Source organism: Nycticebus coucang, chromosome 5, assembly GCF_027406575.1.
Source record: "Nycticebus coucang isolate mNycCou1 chromosome 5, mNycCou1.pri, whole genome shotgun sequence".
NCBI lineage: Eukaryota > Metazoa > Chordata > Mammalia > Primates > Lorisidae > Nycticebus > Nycticebus coucang.
In genome coordinates this window covers 132,081,734-132,102,707 of record NC_069784.1, presented here as the reverse complement: position 1 = coordinate 132,102,707, position 20,974 = coordinate 132,081,734, and the positions used below count along the sequence as shown (strand labels likewise).

Below are 20,974 nucleotides of genomic sequence, written 5' to 3'. Positions count from 1 at the left end.
TAGCAAGTGAACTTCCACTTTTCTCAAGGGTCCCTATTTTGGTTACTGAGCCAAATAACCCATTCAGAGATGGGCTGCCATTGTTTTATTTTGTCCTTAGCCATTATAACAAATACTGGGTTTCAGATTATATCACAACATTTTATTTTTATATGCAGACAGTAAAATATAAATAATTTTCCTAATGACCAGATGTCAAAAGACAGAAATAAGCCCACTACCAAATATGATCTCCAGGCTACACAATTTTCTGCATTAAAAATCCCTTATAAGGTTGGGGTCCAAGGCACACACCTGTAATACTAGCACTCGGGAAAGGTAGATCCCTTCAGCTTAGGAGTTCGAGACTAGCATGAGCCAAGAGTGAGACCCTCATCTCTACTTAAAAAAAAAAAAAAGCCAGGCACTGTGGAGGGTGCCTGTAGTCCCAGTCTCAGATACCGGAGAGGCTGAGGCAAGAGGATCACTTGAGCCCAAGAGTTTGAGGATACTGTGAGCTATGATGCCAAGTCAAAATAAAAGTTGCTTTCACTTTATTTGAAATTATATTTAAAGGCAGTTAATCCTTTTGTTATTCATAATTTTCATAAATCAAATTGAAATCCTATTGCATTTTGTAGAATGTAACAAACAGATTCAATTAAGGCAATTGAAACACAGAAGAGATATAATCATATCCAAATTTTGCATCTATTCTTGGACTTCTCTCTGACACGAGATCATTCTAAAGTTGTGTCTAGAATGTAAGGTCCGTGGAAATAAGGGTTTATTATTCTCCCCATTGCATTCCCAGTACCTGACATGTAACACGTGTATCTTACAGACATTTGTTTCAGTGGAAATCAATAGGGTGGGAAAAAAATAAAATCAATGACTGTAACTGCGGAACTTGATCAACAACCATTTAAGTTAAACAAGATGAAGCAGAACCAACCATAGCCACTGCAGAGCTTCCATAAGCCCCCAGAGGGAGTGTGTCTACCCAGCTTCAACACAGAAGGCCACGCTAACTTCACAGGGACGTAAGGGACAAGCAGCGAGGAAACCCCAGACCGGGAGACAGCACCGTGGGTAGGTTAACATCACAGGTTTTTCGCTCTTACCGTCACAACTGTTATACCATCAGAACTCTAACCATCAGGACTTACTGTTTACCACAGTAAGTCAATGTGACACAAAAAGATGAACAGAATGGGATTCTCTAAGCTCACTGTCTTGCTGGGGGACTATGTTCACACACAAAAACAGACTGCTTGTATTTCTGGGTCCCAACATGTTTAAATCATTTTCCAGTGAGAAGGACAAATTCAATATCAGATTTCAGTTTAGCTTGGGAGAAGGCAAAGCAAGTAAGTGGTGAAGAATTAGGTAGTAGGGAAAAAAGGTAAAGGAAGAGTGGAAGTCCATGAAAGATCCCCACTGACGGGACCGGAGCTGTGCACGGGACAGACACACACCCCAGCCCATGTGGACACAGTCTGTTCCTTCACCAAGACGATGTCATTCATGTGTTACCAGAGAGTCCAATACTTGGAAAAACAGGGAAAATATCAATTGGGAATGTGTTTTAAAAACCTGACCAATGCTGAATCCTAGACCTTATAATAAATAAGATAATTTAAAAATTATCTCTCTCCTTTTTTTTCTTTCGAGATGGGGTCTTGCTGTTACCCAGGCTGGAGTGCAGTGGTGCAAGTACAGCTCACTGTAACGTCAAACTTTTGGGCTCTAGTGATCCTCCCATCTCAGTCTCCCAAGTAAGCGCCAACTCTGGTACCTTGCTCAAACTTATTTTTATTCATATGTATAAACATTTTGGTATAGATCTGCAAAAGTGAAAAGCATCTACTACTTTGAAAATCTCTTCATTGTTGGAAAAAAGTTTCAAACTCTGTTGTTTCTACATATTGAATTTAAGTCTATGAAGCAATCTGTTGGGTTAGCCACACAACAAATGCAAAGCCTTCACACGGGGCAGGCTGGGAGCTGCTAGCTATGCTAATCTTCCATGATGTTGCTGCCTGCTAAGTAGGAAAGATTATGAAGATGAGTTCATAAGAACTGACCCTACAGGTTTATTAAGTATGCCATGAATACTCCACATTCATGCTGGGCATTAAATAAAAAAATGAAAAATTTACAAGATGACCATATGTTAAATACTGTAAGTAATTCTGAATTAGTTCTATTTAGAATTAACAATTTCTTTTAGTAATCTTTGGCACAATCAGAAATATAAAGACGTATTAGGGAATAAATTTAAGTTTTGTCAAGTTATTTATAAAGTATTAATTTATGATGTAAAATATTGCTAAGTATGACTTCAGAAGAGTTCCGATTTTAGTAGCGTTACAATCCCATCTCACCGATTGTTACTAAAGAACTGTTAGGTTGTGCTTTTAAAATGCCACGCCCATATGTGGGTCGTTATGAAAGTTTTGAGATACACAAAAATCAAGAAACGAAAAATCCATGTGGATGGAAACAAATGAAGCCCTCCCAGCAACACTGATAAGCCATGCAAGCTGAAACCTACACAGGTGAATCATTAAGGATGCTGTGGACTGTGCTTCTTGGAAGTGAAATAATAAATCCTAATAGTCTGTCCTAAAACTTTCACAGTGACCTACATGGAATGGAAAGTAGAAAAAATACAAATAACCAACTTTTGGTTTTAAGCCAAAGATGCAGCACATATAAGTGAAAGTAATCCCCAAGGTCGTGTGCTCTCCAGCTGCAGCAACCTCCCCACCCTCCTGAACGTCTTCCAAAGTAACTGATGGCACCTGCTCTATAGTCTGTACTTCAACACTTCCATATGAAAATGAAATCTGATTCCCCTAATTATTAAGTGTCTCTTTCTAATTTACTCATACGGTTTAAAAATTATCAGCAAATACGTACAAAAGGCAAGTAATTTGATGAAGAATACAGGTTTAGAAGATCATAGTTCTAAAAATCTGTACTTTCTACTCTGTGTTCTCTATCTCAGGATGGTACCATATACTCCTGGGTCTCACCCTGAGTTCCTCTCCTCCTCATCCCTGCATGCCCCAGTCATCACCAGACCATGCAGGCTGACCTGAGGATTTCCATCCTCTTCCCTCTGATACGCCTTCCACTAAGCCAGCCCAGGCCCTCACCAGCTTTCACCTGGTCCATTCGGCTGCCTTTGATCTATAGCATCCCCCAAACATCTATCTAAGATGGCCCAAGTCATCTATCTAAATTGCAAATCTGACCACTATCGGGCTTAAGATCTGTTAATTGCTTCTCATATTCTATAGGAGAGAATTATCTTTAACCTTCTCCAGCCTCGGATCTTGTCACGCAGGCAGAATTTAACCACTTAATTACCATGATATTTTTCATGCTTATTTTCTTATCTGAAAAACAGCTCTCATTTTTCCTGCCCTCCTTTTTTTTTGCCTCAATATAACCCAAGCTCTCAAAATTGAGCCCAGGGATCCACCTCTTAGAAAGCCATCCCTCCCACCCCCAGTGTGGCTACTACCTCCCTGCGGGACAATCTATCTGTTTACTTGTTGGCCTGTATCTGCCAATCAAGGACCAGCTCCTTACAGGAAGGAGCTGGGTTTCACTGGCTTGGGACTGGACCACGGGCGTTCAGTGTGAGATGGGGATGTTGAATAAATCAATGCCTAAAGCTGGAGCTATGAGCTAACTACAGCACTCTGCTGACATTCAGCAGTTATATTTCAGTATCCCAAACTAAGGGGAAATTTCAGTAAATCTTGCTTCACAGCGAACTCATATTTAAAAGCCAATAACTACCAAATGAAACTCTTGGCTTCTTATGCCATTTCTTACATCCTCCACAACAAAGAAAGGAGGTGAAGAAAATACTAGCATGGTGTAATCTTAATCACAATAAAAGGAAAATCTTAGAACTTGTGAAGATTTAAAAATGTCAGTATTTTGATTTATGATGTGAGTCCTCCCTATCGATCCTCCAAGTCCACCTAGGGGACTGCTGACTTCTACACCATAAACTACATCAGACTACACACCTTGAGTCCAAAGGCTGCATCCTCCGAGGCCAAGACTTCAACCTGAAATCATAAGGAAAAAATAATTTAGGCACTATCTAAAACCTCTTTGGGTCTAGCCACAGAAACCAGAGCACAGGCATGGCCTAGAACTAAGAATTCTGAGGAAACTGGCATTCAATTTATTGTCAAGAAAGAGATCTGTGAGTGTCTTCAAGAGCTGGTTTGAGATTCTAGCCACTGCCCTGGGTTTCGGTTTTATAACAGGGCCAGCTCCTACCAAATGAACCTATCTGCCGTCAAGGGGAGGTGGTAGCTGAAGACCCTTGACATGACAGAGGACGCTAGGAGAGGGGGCCTTCTCCCGGACATCACTATGCTGCACACACCTTTCGGTCTTTGCTAGCAGTGAGGGCAAGTCACCCTTCGCAGAGCAGCCCTGTCCCGCTGTACACAGCTAGTAGGTTCTTGTCCTGCTCAGATATGAGTGAGCAGCACTGACTCTCTGGAATGCTGCAGAGCAGGAGTTCCTGTAAGCAACCCTCTGCAAAAGGCAGGCAGAGCCCAAGCAACAAATTGTGAAATGATGGCAAAACTTCAAAATTGCCCGTCAAGTCTTATGCATTAGAAGACAGAGCCCATTAACATGAATTTAAAAAGCTGTGTGGAACAAGACGTGTATTGGAAATTACTGTTTTTTAAACATAATTATTCAGTCTGGTATATAAGGCTTTTAACTTTGACTACTACAAAGTACCAATACATGATGGAAAAGAGCAAGGAAAGAAGGGAAGAGAACAAATCTGAAATTTTCAAAGAATCTGAAGAAGACAATGAGGGCGGGGCAGCAATAATCAGACTGTAACTGGCTTCACTGTCAATTTCAAATCTTTTAAAATCAGGCACCTGTGGTAGGTGTTTAAGTAGAAGGCACACAGGCCTATTCAGTGGATCTTGCTATAAAACAAAACTAGATTCTTCCCTTTGGGAAAGGAAATACAGAAAGAAAAGCGTTACAATGAGACTGTCATCCAACAGGAAAGTACGGTGCGCAAAGTAGCAAGGGGACCCTCCAGCTGCTTTCCTGGGAACAAGGCATCGTCTCCAGGCCGCCCCACAGACACCACTGGGGCTGGGAAGTAACCTCGTCTAGATGAGAACTGTATGTTGCTGATACTAAATGTGACGTTAGGATAGAGACTGAAATGTTGGATCAATTAACCAAATATGATTTTAGGCTAAAGACTGAAATGTTGGATCAATTATAGCAGAAAAGCATTATAAGATTCCCTGACAGCATTTCTGTTTACACTTCAGTTTCCAAAGCTAACTGTTAGATTTAGCAACAGGGCCTTATTATAGACTTTTAGTTTAAGAAAAGGAAAAAAGAAGGAAGCTATTTGCATTTTACGCGTTTGAATTTTCTGAGTCCTGCCTTTCACTACACTGGGGTACTAACCTCAAAGTTTTTTTTTACATTAAAACCTCTAATCAATATTGACGACCTTAGTTAAAGGAACAGCACAGACAGTAACTGCTGTGAACGTCACGTGGCGTATGCTCATGAAGTATACACAGAGATTGCCATCTGCACACCTCAGTCATTCCCCTTCAGTACATTCATCCCGATGTGAGATTTTAACACAGAGAATTATTTTTAAATAAGTTAATGTTTAAATTTGTCCCCCAAACCATCGTTAGAGTGAGTTCTGCATATTTTAATATACTGTAAAAAGTCAATGTAGAAAGAACATTCCATAGGAAACTGAAATCTATTTTAAAATATGGCTTTACAATATTGGAGAACTTGAGGTGCTAGCAAAGCAAAGCTTTCAAGTGGCTAAACCAGTAGACAGAGACAATGACCAGCCATGGGGATGGGAGGAAGGAGGTGGCTCTCACCACGTTATGCTCATCCTTCACCCTGGACTACCTCCAGCAGGGCTCAGAGAGCTGTTCTGAAATTCCTAAGGGACATAGGCAACTTTATAGAGGATTTATGTTCTGTTCGGAAGCACTATAGTTCAAATACACATGCCCTCTAGCAGGTATCCTTTACATGCTCAATTTCTATAAGGTTTTAATTTCAGTACTTAGAAAAAAACCAGCTGATTTGAAAAACATGCGATTATCCTCAACTTAATATTAAGGGAATATCAATGTCATACAAAGGTTTTCATGTTGGTCTAAAAGCATTTTTGCCTAAGCTGGAGGGAACCCCCTCTAGTGGGAGTAAGGAAGTATTTCAGCCTTCACAAACAGTTTTCAGGTAGTAGTCATTAAAGTTATTAACACACATCAGCTGAGCTTTTCTGTTCCTTTTATAATAAATTGGAATTTTTTTAAATATAAAAGTCAATAACTATTTCATAAGCCAAAACACCTAAAATTCCTGTATATAAACTATAAGTACATTTGCATTAATCTGGTGGGATTTTAGTTTTAGGCAACCATTATCATCAGATTTAATTAATTTGGCTATAAAGCAACCACAGTTTTCAGTTAAAACAAAAATGTGCAACTGGAAAAAACTAGTATATGCTCAGTTGAAAAACTTAAAAATGTACTGGGAAGGCCCTGTGTTGATATCAGGATGTTAATTCTCTGCCTCCTCTAGAATTTGCACTTATTTGATCTCAACTTCCCAAAAGAAACCCTTATTCATTAACAAATACTTTACAGGTATTTATTAAATGCAATGTTTTGTCTTTAACATTATCAGAGTAGCAAAGCGATAAGTTTCCCTAAGGTATACATACCTGAGTAATACGTATTTAAACTTCCATGTGATGGTTGAAAGACAAATCCACATTCAGAAATGAAAAGATGAGATTATTTATAGTGTCATTTTTCTTTTAAAACTTCAGTTGGGGAGACCTAAAACTAGCAATATATAAAATCATCAAGAAAAAAGCCATAGGTTTTATCAAATGTAAAATTAAGAAACAATGGCCAGTGTTCTCCTTATCTGCATGGATGCCTAACAAGGCGAAGATAAATTTGAATGCTCTGCTGAGAAGCACACTTGACCTCTATGCCTGAGAGAACTTTTCAAGGGTTCCTGAAGTACAGAGGTATGACCATCATAGGTTGAAGATAACAAAACAGAGACTTTTTAATTCAAAGACAAAGCCCTTTCCATTAACTCACACTTAGCTAAAATGATGTTACAATCAACACATTCAACAAAAGCGCCTAAAAGGATTCCATTTGTGGAGAACTGCTGAGAGCACAAGGAGCAGCGAAGCCGTTTACAGTCCCCACTCTGCTCCAGCACAAAACCCTTCACCTGCCCTCTCTCCCCAATTACCCTAAGCCCCACTTCCAACCAAAATAACACAAATTTCCAATCGTTCCAGTAAGAACACTGGAAAACCACGAATTTGGAAGTAAAACTGGTTAGACTTTCCTTTATCTTTCATTTTCAAAGTCCTTTTCACTTTCATAATGTAAAGAATACACTGAAAGTACAGTGAATGTAATCCCAGCAGCATTTTCATGAAAATAAAACAATGGCAAATCACATATTTTAATTTTTTAAATTCTAAAATCAGAATCACATTGACACAAAAAGATGACTTGGGGTAACAAATAACACCTATTTATAATAATTTATACAGAACTTTTTCTCACGACAAATCACTAAAGATTAAACATTGTGATAATTACAATAAATACAATACAAAGATTTGGGTAACTACTCAAATCAGACTCACTCGGCTGATGAGACTATATCTGGGGATTAAAGCACTCTTTGGCTATATACACCAAAATGTACATGTATATCATTAAATAAGTATCAATCCAACAAAATTAAATACTTACAAGGATGGTTGCTGGAGTTACTTGTGATAGTGAAAAGCTAAATACAAAGCAAATATTCACTAACGAGGGAGTATACTAAATTATTGTACAGAATATTATGTGGCTGTCACAAAAATATATCCAGGGAAATCTATGCATGCAGATAAGTCTATTAAGTAAAAACAATCAGAACAGTAGGTACATATAGTAACATTTCTGTAGTTTTTTAAGTGGGGGTGTCATATGCTTCATACACTTAGAGCATTTTCCAAAAGAAATGCAAGAAACACATTGCTAATTGCCTCCAAGGACAGAAATGTCCTTTTCATTTATTTTGTCTTACAATGTAAATATGTTTAACTCCACCTGCTTCTTGTTTAATTAAAAGTATTTAGCAAGGTTGGGTGCGGTGGCTCACACCTGTAATCCTAGCACTCTGGGAGGTCGGGACCAGTGGATTGCCTGAACTCACAGGTTCAAGACCAGCCTGAGCAAGAGTGAGACCCCACTCCCACCCTTGCCCAGTCTCTAAAAATAGCCGGCATTGTGGAAGGGGGCCTATAGTCCTAGCTACTGAGGCAAGAGAATCACTTGAGCCCACGAGTTTGAGGTTGCTGTGAGCTACAACGCCATAGCACTCTACTGAGAATCTCTTTTTTTTTTTTTTTGGCCGGGGCTGGGTTTGAACCCGCCACCTCCGGCATATGGGACCGGCGCCCTACTCCTTGAGCCACAGGCGCTGCCCCATAGCACTCTACTGAGGACAACAAAATGAGACTGCCTCAAAAAAAAAAAAAAAAAAGTAGTTTACAAACTAAGCTAATAGCACATCAAAAATTGTTCAATGTCAACAATAATTATAAAAAAATTACAACACTTGTGTTTACAACCAGATTCCCCAGTGTAAATAAGAACAGCCCACCCAGAAAACATCATGGAGGGCACACATCTTCCAGCACAGGCCAATTCTCAAACACAGTTGGGCTCATTTATCCAGCAATCTATTAGAGAAATCTATTTTAAGTATATAATTTGTAATTTACCACTCATATAGGAAGCACGTTTACTACATGAATATGTAAAGGAGTAACAAATTAGAAAAAGATACGCAAATACAGAGAGGATGGTTAAAGTTACGGTATATTCATGATAGAGCACTATGTAACAATGAAAACCTCCGTTTTCAAGAAATATTTTATAATATGAGAACATTGCTTATACTGTGTTAAATTTTAAAAGCAAGATTAAAAACAGAAATTTGACATTTTATATAATTAACTCTATTTATCTTTCCTCTAAGCTTCTAGAATTTGTGCCATGCTGGAAAATGCCTTTCCCGTTCCAGGACTTTAAAAGTATTCATTTATGTTTTCTTTTAATACATTTGACTTTATTTTTTTGCATTAAAATATTTGATCCATTTGTAATTTATTTTGAAATAACAAGTGGAGGAGGTGGCTTAGTTTTAATTTTCCATTTGAATAACTGTGATGAAGAATAATCCATTATTTTCTCCAGTGATTACAGACACCATATCTTTATCATAATTAAACATTAAAATGATATAAATTTTGCCTCCAATTCCAGGCAAGGATGGGAAAGACAAAATTACCCAAGTGAGCTCTCAACCCAAAGGGGCTGAGAGTGAGGGGAGGAGACTGGAAACAATGAACAAAAACCTGGTTGAATTTTTAGTCAAGATGATTATTTCTCTGCAGGTATGTTACTAAGAATTGAGATGCTCTTAGAAAAAAATAATTATTGTCTATACTAGCGTCCATGGGATAAGAATACTGTTCTACCCACATTGTATGCTGTGTCTCCCTTGACTTGGCCAAAAAGACCAACCAGCTACAACCTATTCCATGAATCGTGCTTTACCTACTTTAAAGAAAAGCAGACACTTGCCGGCCACATATACCGAGGGTTGTGGGTTCAAACCCAGCCCCGGCCGAACTGCAACAACAACAACAACAAAAATAGCCGGGCGTTGTGGTGGGCGCCTGTAGTCCCAGCTGCTCGGGAGGCTGAGGCAAGAGAATCGCGTAAGCCCAAGAGTTAGAGGTTGCTGTGAGCCGTGTGACGCCACGGCACTCTACCGAGGGCAGTAAAGTGAGACTGTCTCTACAAAAAAAAAAAAGAAAAGCAGACACTAATAAATAAATTGCTCTCCAAAACCACGTCCCAGGGATTATGACAATACAAACTGCAGGACCAGTCTCAATCTCAGTCTCTCTCCTACACACATATATCCCACGGATTTTTTTTTTAATTGTCATTATTACTATTATTTTACTAACTTTTAGGGTTTTATAATCCATTAAAACAGTAGAATCCTTTTTAGAACACCATATAAAGTGTTGCCAGCATTCCTCTTTTACTTATTAATTCTCCTCATTCTCCTTGTTCGCATGTACAGAGCGCACGACAGCTCAAGGACACAGCTTGCTAAAACTGCTCAGTGTCTGAGTAGCTGGCAATGGAAAGAACACTCAGTGATGCCTCGTACTGTGAAATGCTGCTGAGTAGAAGCACCGTTCTTGGAATGTATTAAAATTAACCAAAATCTTGTCTCTATATAGGGACTTAATAAATACTGATAATAATGAACAAATACATCTATGCAACCAAATGGCATTTCTGTTATACTTAATACTATGTAACATGATTTCAAAGTAGACGGTGTTTATGTTTAAAAACAAATATATTTTTAGATCAACAAGTTAAACTTTATTACTGCCGGGAAATGGCCCTCTGCACCTATTACTTTGATTGTATGTTACTGGTTTTCTTCTGTGCTGTTCCGTTGCCTGTTCCACATGTGCCTGGCCTCCCAACTGTCACCTGAATCTGAATGTAAAAAAAAAGTAACAGATGAGGAAAACATTTTTTCTTATCCTAAAATACTTCTACCAAAATAGATGGGTTTATTTTAGGCCGGGCGCAGTGGCTGACGCCTGTAATCCTAGCACACTGGGAGGCCGAGGTGGGTGGATCACCTGAGCTCAGGAGTTCAAGACCAGCTTGAGCAAGAGTGAGATACCCCTTGTCCACCCCCCACCCCCCACCCCCAAAAATAGAAAAACTAGCTGGGCATTGTGGCGGTCACCTGTAGTCCCAGCTACTCAGGAGGTGGAGGCAAGAGGATCTCTTGAGACCAAGAGTTTGAAGTTGCTGTGAACTAGGACACCATGACATTCTATCCAGGGCACAGAGTGACACACTGTCCAAAGGAAAAAAAAGGGGGTGGGGGGAATTTAAAACACTGAAATACGGTACAGCCTCCATAGTTGACCACCTCCTTAAGTTGACCTAATGGTCACAGACCGGACATGCACTACATGTACGTATCAGTACAGAAGGCCCAGTTCCTTGTGTCGCTCACCTGTGTGTATTGACCAGTGTCCAGTCTGTTGTACTCCCCTGGACGGTCAACTTACAGAGGTTCTACGGCAGTGTTTACTACCAAAGATGTGCATCATGGTGCAGATTTAAGGCTTTTCAAAATATAAATTAAATTGTACCAGAGTATCTTGATTATCAAACTGAAATGGAAAGACAGTAAAAGAAAAAGATGAGGCATACTTAAATTTAACAAAACCTTACCTTAAAATGAATTCTTGTTTTAGATGAAACTTATTTTAAAGAATCTATTTAATTAGGTAACCTAATAAGTGCAAGAATAAAGAAAAAGACTCCAGGGAAGACAATTTTTTTTTAATTCTCTTCAGATTTCTCTAAAGTCCTGATTATCCAAAGAACCTTAACTAAAAACTGCATCCACACTGACCACGCCACCTCCTGAATTCTCCTATAAACCACTTAATATAGCCTTATCAGCTAAAAGAAACAATAACAAAAATTAAAAGCCCGTGTGTGCCACATGTGAAGGAAACTGAGGCAGGTTAGTACAGAATGTGCTGGAAGAGGTAAATTTAGAAAGAGAAATTGAAGTTTTCCAGGCAACTGTTACCATACCACTCTCCCACTCTGTCCCCTTCCCTCTTTAAAAACATACCTTCTGTAAGAAAATTACAGTCTTCAAAAATAGGTATCAGTTGTGTGAAAATGCTTTGTTACCAAGTTTATCTGAATGTCCGTTTTGTGTTCCAATTTATTCCATATTAATCTTTTAGAATAAAGGAGAATCTCTAGTCATGAACATTCTAAAAATATTGATAATTCAAGAAATGGTCATTTGAGCACAGACAAAAGTCAGAGAGAGAATTAAAGCACTCACCTAAAAAGGACTCGTGAGGCTTTGGTTAGACTGGAAGCAATGGACAGAGAGACCAGCAGCACAGCCGCAAGAGGAGGACAGGCGCCCAGGAGGCAGGCCCAACACCAGCCAGCAGCTCAGCCAGGAGGGCGAAGCTCTCCATCTGTAACTGCTTTATTAAGAAGAACTACTTCATGTCAATGGTACATCTTGACAGTAAATAACAAAGTCACTTTCTAAAACACTAGTGACATGTGATGACAATACTCTCCTAATAACGTCAATGTGGAAAAGAGGATGAATCCTCTGGTTCTACCACAAATAGCAATGTTATTCAGCAAAAGAAAATTTGAGTGATTTGTCTATTTCTCTGACAAAAGCATAGGACTCAAAGAAGAGAACTGATTTTTAAAAATAATCTATTCCAGCAAAACGATACAGCCACTTTGGGAAAAAATTTGGAAGTTCCGTATAAAGATAAAGGTAGTCTTACCATACGATCCTACAACCCACTTCTAGGAATGCACACAGAGAAAGGCAACATATCCACATGAAAACGAAATGTTTACAGAGGTTTTGAACATAATGGGAAAAACTGGCTGCAACCCCACATGTCCTTCAAATGACGAACAGACAGACACCCCGTGGAACGCGTCCCTACCACAGAGAACTGCCCAGCAGTGGAAAGGCACTGACCCCTGAGAACCAGCACCAGGGCGGAGGGACCTCACAGGCCGGAAGCTGGTGAGAGAAGCCAGAGGCGAGAGGCTACCTGCTGTGTAATCCCATTCAGAAGACACCCTGGAAAAGGCAAATCCACAGGGAAAAGAAAAGCTGTGTGGCTGCCAGGAGGGTGTAAAGGGAGAGGCAAATGATGAAGGGACCAGGGCAAACGCTAGTGGCGAACGTCTCTACTATCCTGTACTTTGCGTTTTGAGTGCTCAGAAAGTGTTTATCTTTTCCAAATAGACAGACGAGAGTTAAAATGATATTCCATAATTTCTCACCTTCAAAATATCCTAGATTTTCATTGTATAGTATACCCTTTTCTTGTTTTGATAAGTGTTCTACAATACACAGTTGAAATTTTCAGTTGATAATTTCTAGAGATTTCTGTGTGATTTGGAAATTGCTAAATTTTTCTTCTGAGGGAGATTTCTGAAACTTTTTGCTTGAGTACAAACAATAGGTTGTTTTGTGAAGGTAGAAAGGGGTCATTTGTCCACTGAAATTCTATGTTATTTAATACAACTGTACAAAAATTTCAATTTTAACATGAAAGCCAGCAAATCAACTTAAAAACTACAGCCAACTTCAAAGTAGTATTTATAAGTTCGGACTTGAAAACACTATACACAGCCCTTGGGAGGCCAAGGCGGGTGGACTGCCTGAGCTCATAGGTTCGACACCAGCCTAAGCCAGAGCAAGACCTCGTCTCTAAAAAAACAGTCAGGTGTTTGTGGCGGCGCCTGTAGTCCCTGCTACTTGGGAGGCTGAGGCAAGAGAATTGCTTAAGCCCAGGAGTCTGAGGTTGCTGTGAGCTGTGACACCACCGCACTCTACCAAAGGTAACAAAGGGAGACTCTGTCTCAAAAAAAAAAAAAAAAAAAAAACAGGGGGCGGGGCAGTGCCTGTGGCTCAAGGAGTAGTACCCTGGTCCCATGTACTGGAGGTGGTGGGTTCAAACCTGGCCCCAGCCAAAAACTGCAAAAAAAAAAAAAAAAAAAAAAAAAAAAAAGAAAACAAAGAAAGAAAAGACCATAGAAACTTCAGATCTGAAACACACCACTAGACTCTTCCTAATAGTACCTTTTACTTATAGCTCAGGAATGTATTGAGCTTATGCCATGAAGCTCCTTTCTTAGAAAGTAGTGAAAGACTTGAAATGCAGTTTCAAGGATAAAAACCTGTTTTGTTTTGTTTTGTAAACACAGTTTCCCTCTATTACCCCCAAGCTAGAGTACGGTGGCATCATCATTGCTCACTACCACCACTGACCTAGCTAATTTTTTGATTTTTCGTATAGATGGGGTCTCGTTCTTTCTCAGACTAGTCTTGAACTCCTGAGCTCAAGCGATCCTCCTGCCTTGGCCTTCCACAGTGCTAGGATTAAAGAGCCAGAAAAGCTAGATTTTTTTTTTTTTTAATGTTAAGTAGACTCGATTTTGCTCATATAAATTCTTTACAGTTTTTTAAGTGAAAATGAGGTTTCTGAAATAAACAATGTACAACCAAACATAAAAAGAAAACTTGCGGATGGTGTTATGGCTCAGTGGGTAGGGCACTGGCCCCATATATGGAGGGTGGTGGGTTCAAACCTGGCCCAGGCCAAATTGCAACAAAAAAATAGCCGGGCGTTGTGGCGGGCGCATATAATCCCAGCTAGCTGGGAGGCTGAGGCAAGAGAATCACCTAAGCCCAGGAGTCTGAGGTTGCTGTGAGCTATGACACCACAGCACTCTACCGAGGGCAACAAAGTGAGACTGTCTCTACCAAAAAAAAAAAAAACTTGCCACTTTGACAGTAACATTCATTTATATCATGTTTTACCAAGAGTTTAAAAACAATTTTGGTCTGGGTCTGGGATGAAACCTACCACTGTCCCCAAAACTATGTATCACTGCTTTCCTGGTAGGAAAAGTTAAAGATCCAAGCTTCCACAAAGTCCTACTTCAATACTACTGAAGCGAAATGTAAAACCAATCTTCCTTCTGCAAAGAAGCTCTCAAGTTCAGTGATATCTCTGCACCAGCATGTAAAATTACTCTTGTGAAATGTGAACTCAACATCATTTTTTAAAACTTTTAAAGTAGAAGAGCTGTTAATTATTATTAATACAAATCCACTATTTTAAAAATGTGGAAATGGGTGAACGTTGAAAGTATAAATGACCTGAGATCAACTATCCACAAGCTAAATGCAAAATTGGTCAAGTCATCTCTTTGCTTGAAATCTCACCTTGATATACTTACGCATTTCAAGATTATCTTTGATGAACCTGTCAGAGTATAGGAACCTCAGACTTATAATAATTATGATATTAGATAGGCAAAGTTTAACTTCAAAATTTGCTGTAAACTATGCAAATGTTTACAGCAAATGGAAACTGCTTGTACATAGAGGTCATTAAAATGACTTCCCAAGAGATAATGCCTTGTGTGCTAATATTTACATAGGTTAGGATTTTCAAATATCCAAGACTTTCCAGACAACATTAAAATAATGACTTCAAGCTGAAGTTTGATTCACCTATAACCGTGGACTCTTTTTCACCAAAGGAGATTAGTTTAACAGTAGACTATGCAGGGAAAAACCGGGGGGCAGGACTTTTTTTTTGTTTTGTTTTAAAGAAAGAGGCTCACTCTGTGCCCTGGGTAGAGTGGTGTGGCATAATAGCTCACAGCAACCTTAAACTCTTAGGCTTGAGCAATCCTCTTGCCTCAGCCTACCCAGTAGCTAGGACTATAGGCATGCACTACAGTACCTGGTTGGTTTTTCTGTTGTTAGTAAAGATGGGGGTCTCACTCTTGCTCAGGCTAGTTCTCGAACTCTTAAACTTGGGTGATTCATTTGCCTCCATTTCCCAGAGTGCTAAGATTATAGGTGTGAGCCACCATGCCCAACTGGGAAAATCCTTTTTTAAAATTCATGTTACACTGTTTTCAAGTTGTTCCAGTTTATGCAATAGAGTTTGTCCTCTTTTCCAATTATATGTAGGTCACTATGAAATTTTTGAGAAAGACTGTGTTATGGTCCATTATCTCACTTTCAATAAACAGCCAACAGTGCTCTTTCAGATTCACCTGTGCAAGTTTCAACTTGCTTGGCTTACTGGTGTTCTGGGAGAGCTTCATTTGTTTCTGACCACATGGACTTTATGTTTCTTGATTTTTGTGTATCTCAAAACTTTCGTAAGAGCCCCTATATACATCCCTTCTGAGATACACGGAAAACTAAGCTTTTCTATTAATTCAGCATTCACAAAACTATTATACAGTTAAAACCCTGTCAACCTCAAACTCATTGACCTGCATCAATTTAACCACTACAAGAATGTAACTCAAAGCCTAAAAAGAGCGGGTGGTCCTGCCCTATTGGTGGTAACCAATGTGTGATTATCCTAACACTTCATTTTCTTTTCAGGGATGGTACCACTGAGTGAGGTCCAGATTTCAGTAGTATATCCTAATAATACAACTCATCCCTTTTTATGAAGTACCCAAATAATTTTGATTCAATTTTAAGTGTAACTGGCAAGTGTCATCAGTAAGCAATGATGACCAAGATTAGAAATGCTCTTGTATTAATAATCAGTTGCTTTCATAAAATTTCCTGTTTATATGCACATCACAAACCCAGAAAGAGCTGAGCTACAGGAAAATACTCTGAAGAGTCATACCACAGCAAATACCAAAAGGCCTAAGAACAAACAGGAGAACACAAGATGAAATTTCCAGAATTCCAAAATAAGTTGATTTAACTTTGACAGGAAACAGAAAGGCATGTCACAAATACCAAGTTGCTTGCATTAGCAGTATCAACAACAGAGTAAACAAACTTTATAAATCATATATTCCAGAGTGGCTAAAAGTTTAGAAACCAAAGTGGCCTAACTGATTTCTACTAGATGGATTAAATGTGTCTTAATTCATCTACCCTAGTGTTATGTGTTGTTTCTTACTTGAAAAAACTCTGATTGCACCATTCTACTTAAAACACAGGTGACCAAGAGCCAAACGCCTCTCAAAGTCCCCTCCAAAGACTGAAAAGCAAGATCTGAGAAGACCAGTGTTTAATTAAAAACGGGAAGCATATGCAGGTAAGATGAAATTTTACAACCTTTAGGCGTTTCTCAGCTATTTAAAACTACTGTGAGTTGGTTTTCCCACCGAAGGAGGTTAAGGAGCACGAACTTGGCTCCAAGAAACAGCTGTGACAAAAACAGACCCAAGCGCCAGGGGAAGCAGCCAGGCCTGCGCGCATCGGCCCCGCCCCGCTGCGGCCCCGCCCACCGGCCCCGCCCACCGGCCCCGCCCCGCCGCGCCCGTCGGCCTGGACTCAGCACGCCAGGCCCGCGTCCGTCCAGCTCTCAGCTTTACCACCGTCAGCCATTACTTTTAATTACGCGAAACGAGTCGCAACTCGTTAAGTCCTGAAATTTGGGTGGTTATTTTATTCCTTTTGGCGGGCGGGGGCGGTGAAAGACAGATGCAGCACAGAAAGTAGGGTAAACATAAAAACATTAAGCTCTCGGCGCGCCAAGCAGGAAAACGAAGTCGCGGGTCGAATGCAGCGTCTAGGCGGTGGTGGTGGCGGGAACTGGTGAGAAATGGCGCAGGGAAAACGCTGTGTGCCTTCGCAAATCCGGCTGCGGTGCTTCGTCTGCACGCGCAGCTGTGTCAGCAGAAACTTTAGCAAACACGTTGTGCGTGTGACGCCACCTCCCGCCTCCAGGAGGAGCCTGAGGGCCCGCGGGCGGACCGGGCCTCAGGCGGCAGCGCCAGGCGAGCGGGCCCGGGCGGCGGCCGCCGGTCCCCACTGCGACGCGGGCGGCGCTGCCTCGCCCCTTGGGCGGGAGGAGACGGTCCGGGCCGGCGCCTCCCTCCGCTGTTACCCACAAAGGCCCGTCTGTGCTGGGCGCGGGGCCGTCCGGTCGGGCCCGACGCAGGGGGCAGCTCCCAGCCCGCCCCGGCCCGCTGCGGCGGGGCTGGGGGGAGGGGGCACCGCCGCGGCTGCCCGCCCGGCCCAGCTTCGTCGCGCCCCGGGCTCCCTCGCGCAGACCTTCCTCCTGAACGGCCCGCCAGGCTCCAGACGCCAGGGCAGTTTCCGAATTTATGTAATCATTCCCCCCATTTTGATTTTTTTTAACGCTTTCTTCTTAAACATTTGTTTCTTCCCAGTCGAGTGCCAAATAACTAGATGTGTAAACTGATAAACAGCCTTGGTTATGAAAACAAAAGCAGGGATGATTTAAATGAACACCGCAATGTCAAGACTGGTGCCTACTAAAGGTCCCCTGTCCTTCAAACCCTCTCTTTAAAACCAGTCTCCGGCAGCGAATAAAAGGAGATCAATAGGCCAGTGACCGCCTGGCTGGGTCTCAGGAAGGGGGAGGGAAGCGGTTCATGTAGGGCAAACGTTTAAAGTTTAGGTTTTCCGAAATGGGCATCTAATTTCATTATCAAATTCTGCAAATATGCAACACTCTGTCGGCCATTACGGTTTATATAATGTGTTCCTTTTAGCCACAAATCCCTGATTGCTCTTTGGAAGACAAGTAAGGAATCAAGCAGATCAGAAAAACAAAATACAGATAGCATAAAATCAGCTACCCACGTACCACTCATTTTTGAAAAATAATTTGAGTTACAATCAAGAGATAGATGGGGAGAGGTAACAATCTTTGAAGAAAAAGAAGGAAAAACTGGGTAAACAAAAATAATTGAAAAAATTACACACCACCAATATCGATGCTTGGAATCTCAATTGGAGTAGGAGAAATGGCTAAAATAAGCTTTTTTGTACCTGATACCATCTGTTATTTAACCGTATCTGTTTATAGTACCAACAGTATCAATAACGGAAAATCACGTCTGATGGCACAGACGCTATGAATTCAAACATTTACAAACTCTTATAAAAATTTTAAAGTTTGGGTTAATAAAAAGATACTTATTTAAGTATTTGATCTGAAATTTAATATGTATCTTTTGTTGCAATTACGTGGTTATACAACATTTTCCCAGTAAAAAGATTTGCCCATGTACTGTTTTTTGTTAGGAAAAACATTTTAATTACATCCTTTATGAAGTGCTGTACCTGTACCAGGGTATAAACTATTAATCACATATAAAATTATGTTGTCTACAAGGTTCAAAAGTGAGAATAACAAACTACCCAAATCCATTCTAGCTCAATTCTTCATCAGAGAGATGGAATGTTCACTATTTTCTAAATAGACCTACCAACTTTACTGAATGGTTTATGAATTTCATTTACCAGTTTTTTAAAACCATAAACTGTTAACATTTCTTTCAGAACAAATTTGTTATAAATGCAAATAACAAATGCTATTTCCACGGTGCATCTTATAAGGGTACATGTGAAACTTAGTAAATGTAGAATATAAATGTCTTAACACAATAACTAAGAAATGCCAGGAAGGCTATGTTAACCATGTGATGAAAATATGTCAAATGGTATATAAAACAAATGTATGGTGCCCCATGATTGCATTAATGTACACAGCTATGATTTAATAAAAAAAAAAAAAGAGAGGGTGGCGCCTATGGCTCAAGGAGTAGGGCGCCGGTCCCATATGCCGGAGGTGGTGGGTTCAAACCCAGCCCCAGCCAAAAACCACAAAAAAAAAAAAAAAGAGAAATCACAAAATTAAAAAAAAATGCTATTTCCTCCTTCCTGAAATTGTCTTTCTTTCTCTTTCTATCCCTTTAACAGCTTTCAGTCTTTTACTTCTTAGGTTCTAGAATTGTACCAATTTGTTTTACTTATCTTTGCCAGACTGGGACCCAGTGAAATTTTCAGATGGTTCTAGTTCTTCCGAGATAATGGCTTCATATGAGAGGTTGGATAGAAGTCACGAGGACACAGATTTTCTTCCAACTTGGTGGGCTGAATTAATAGCACAGTCGTGTCATTAACTATGTGAAGTGCTTGTGGTATACCTGAGGAGACGGCCGGCTAAGCAGCAGGAATTTAAGGGTACAGATTGTAGTAAGACACGAAATAATATGGCAGTCACAGGCAGTCAACAGTGTCTGTATGGCTGAGCTTATCACAGCAAGCACGCAGAATGAGATGAGAAGAGAACCTCAAACAGAACTTTTCTGAGTGCCAATATAATAAAGGACAAGTTCCTCCTTCCTTGATGGGAGCCAAAGCTGCTAGGCTAGAGATTTTAGACTTCAGAACTGCTTTGTCCTCCCTATGTAGGGAGAGAGAGGAAGTAATAACATGGAGACTGAGGCAAGACTCCAAAGAACAGAATTTAACCTTTCCAGTCACTGGTTTTGTGTCCACAGAGTACTTGCACTTCCGTGCCTCACCTTCCCACAATGACCACTACCTCAGATGGCTGTTATGAGAATTAAATGAGTACTTACTAGATATCAGCTATGAACACCACCCAGTCATTCCTGAAATCAGACCAGCTAGACCTACAACTACAGCCTTAGCTAAGACCTTTCTTGCCCCTTGTAAGCCTAGAATACTGTGAAGCTGGTTTCCTTGACACCAGGCTCTCCCCCACCCATTTGCTTTCACAGCGCCCCAGTGGCTGCTTCAGCAAACAGATCTGAATATGTCCTTCTGCTTAAAATCCCTCGACCAGGAGAACTGGGTCTAGACTCCTTACTTTGGGATAAAGGACTTTCGGGGATCTGTTTCTAATCTGTAATGCTCTATCATCCCCCACAAGTCATTCATGGAATATTAATCACCCTCTCTGGTGATTTGTGTGCTGAGCCTGCCATATGTTTTTCTCAGCCCTTCATTCACACAGATCCCTTCACTTCCCGATAATTTTACCCTTTGAAATCTTCATGCTTCCTTCCAAGAACACTTCTCTGACCCCATCATTAGAAGGCACTGTACTTTATACACTACTAGCTTGAATTGATATTAATTTTACTATTTTATACCTAACATGTCTATTTTCCTCATTAGATCTATGAAGGCAAGGTGCAGCCGTTGTGTATTTGTGCGTATTGACCCACTACAAAACTCCTAGGGAAGTTTGCTACAGATTAATTTAGCTACTAAATTAAAGAGAAATAAAAAAGAATGAGTGAAAGATGTGCTGGGAACCAGAAATTCTCACATTCTTGCAATTTAAATCTTCAGATCAGTAAAGGAGTTAAGGTTGAATCCTGAAGGCTATCTTTCTCACATACAGATGGACAATTACTAAGTAGTTGTATTT

General features: G+C 40.3%; 1 protein-coding gene across 9 annotated transcripts in view; it reads right to left on the bottom strand.

Moving 5' to 3' along the window:
• Nucleotides 1-20,974, bottom strand: part of ARID1B (AT-rich interaction domain 1B) — a 420,254-nt gene that overhangs the window by 164,395 nt on the left and 234,885 nt on the right. For 7 of the 9 annotated variants that reach the window (XM_053590567.1, XM_053590568.1, XM_053590571.1 and 4 more), the window contains exon 5: nucleotides 4,032-4,073. The exons of the other annotated variants lie outside the window; for them this stretch is intronic. In XM_053590567.1, coding sequence (XP_053446542.1) covers nucleotides 4,032-4,073 — 42 coding nt within the window. The remainder of the gene's footprint in view (nucleotides 1-4,031; nucleotides 4,074-20,974) is intronic. 9 annotated transcript variants of the gene reach the window in all.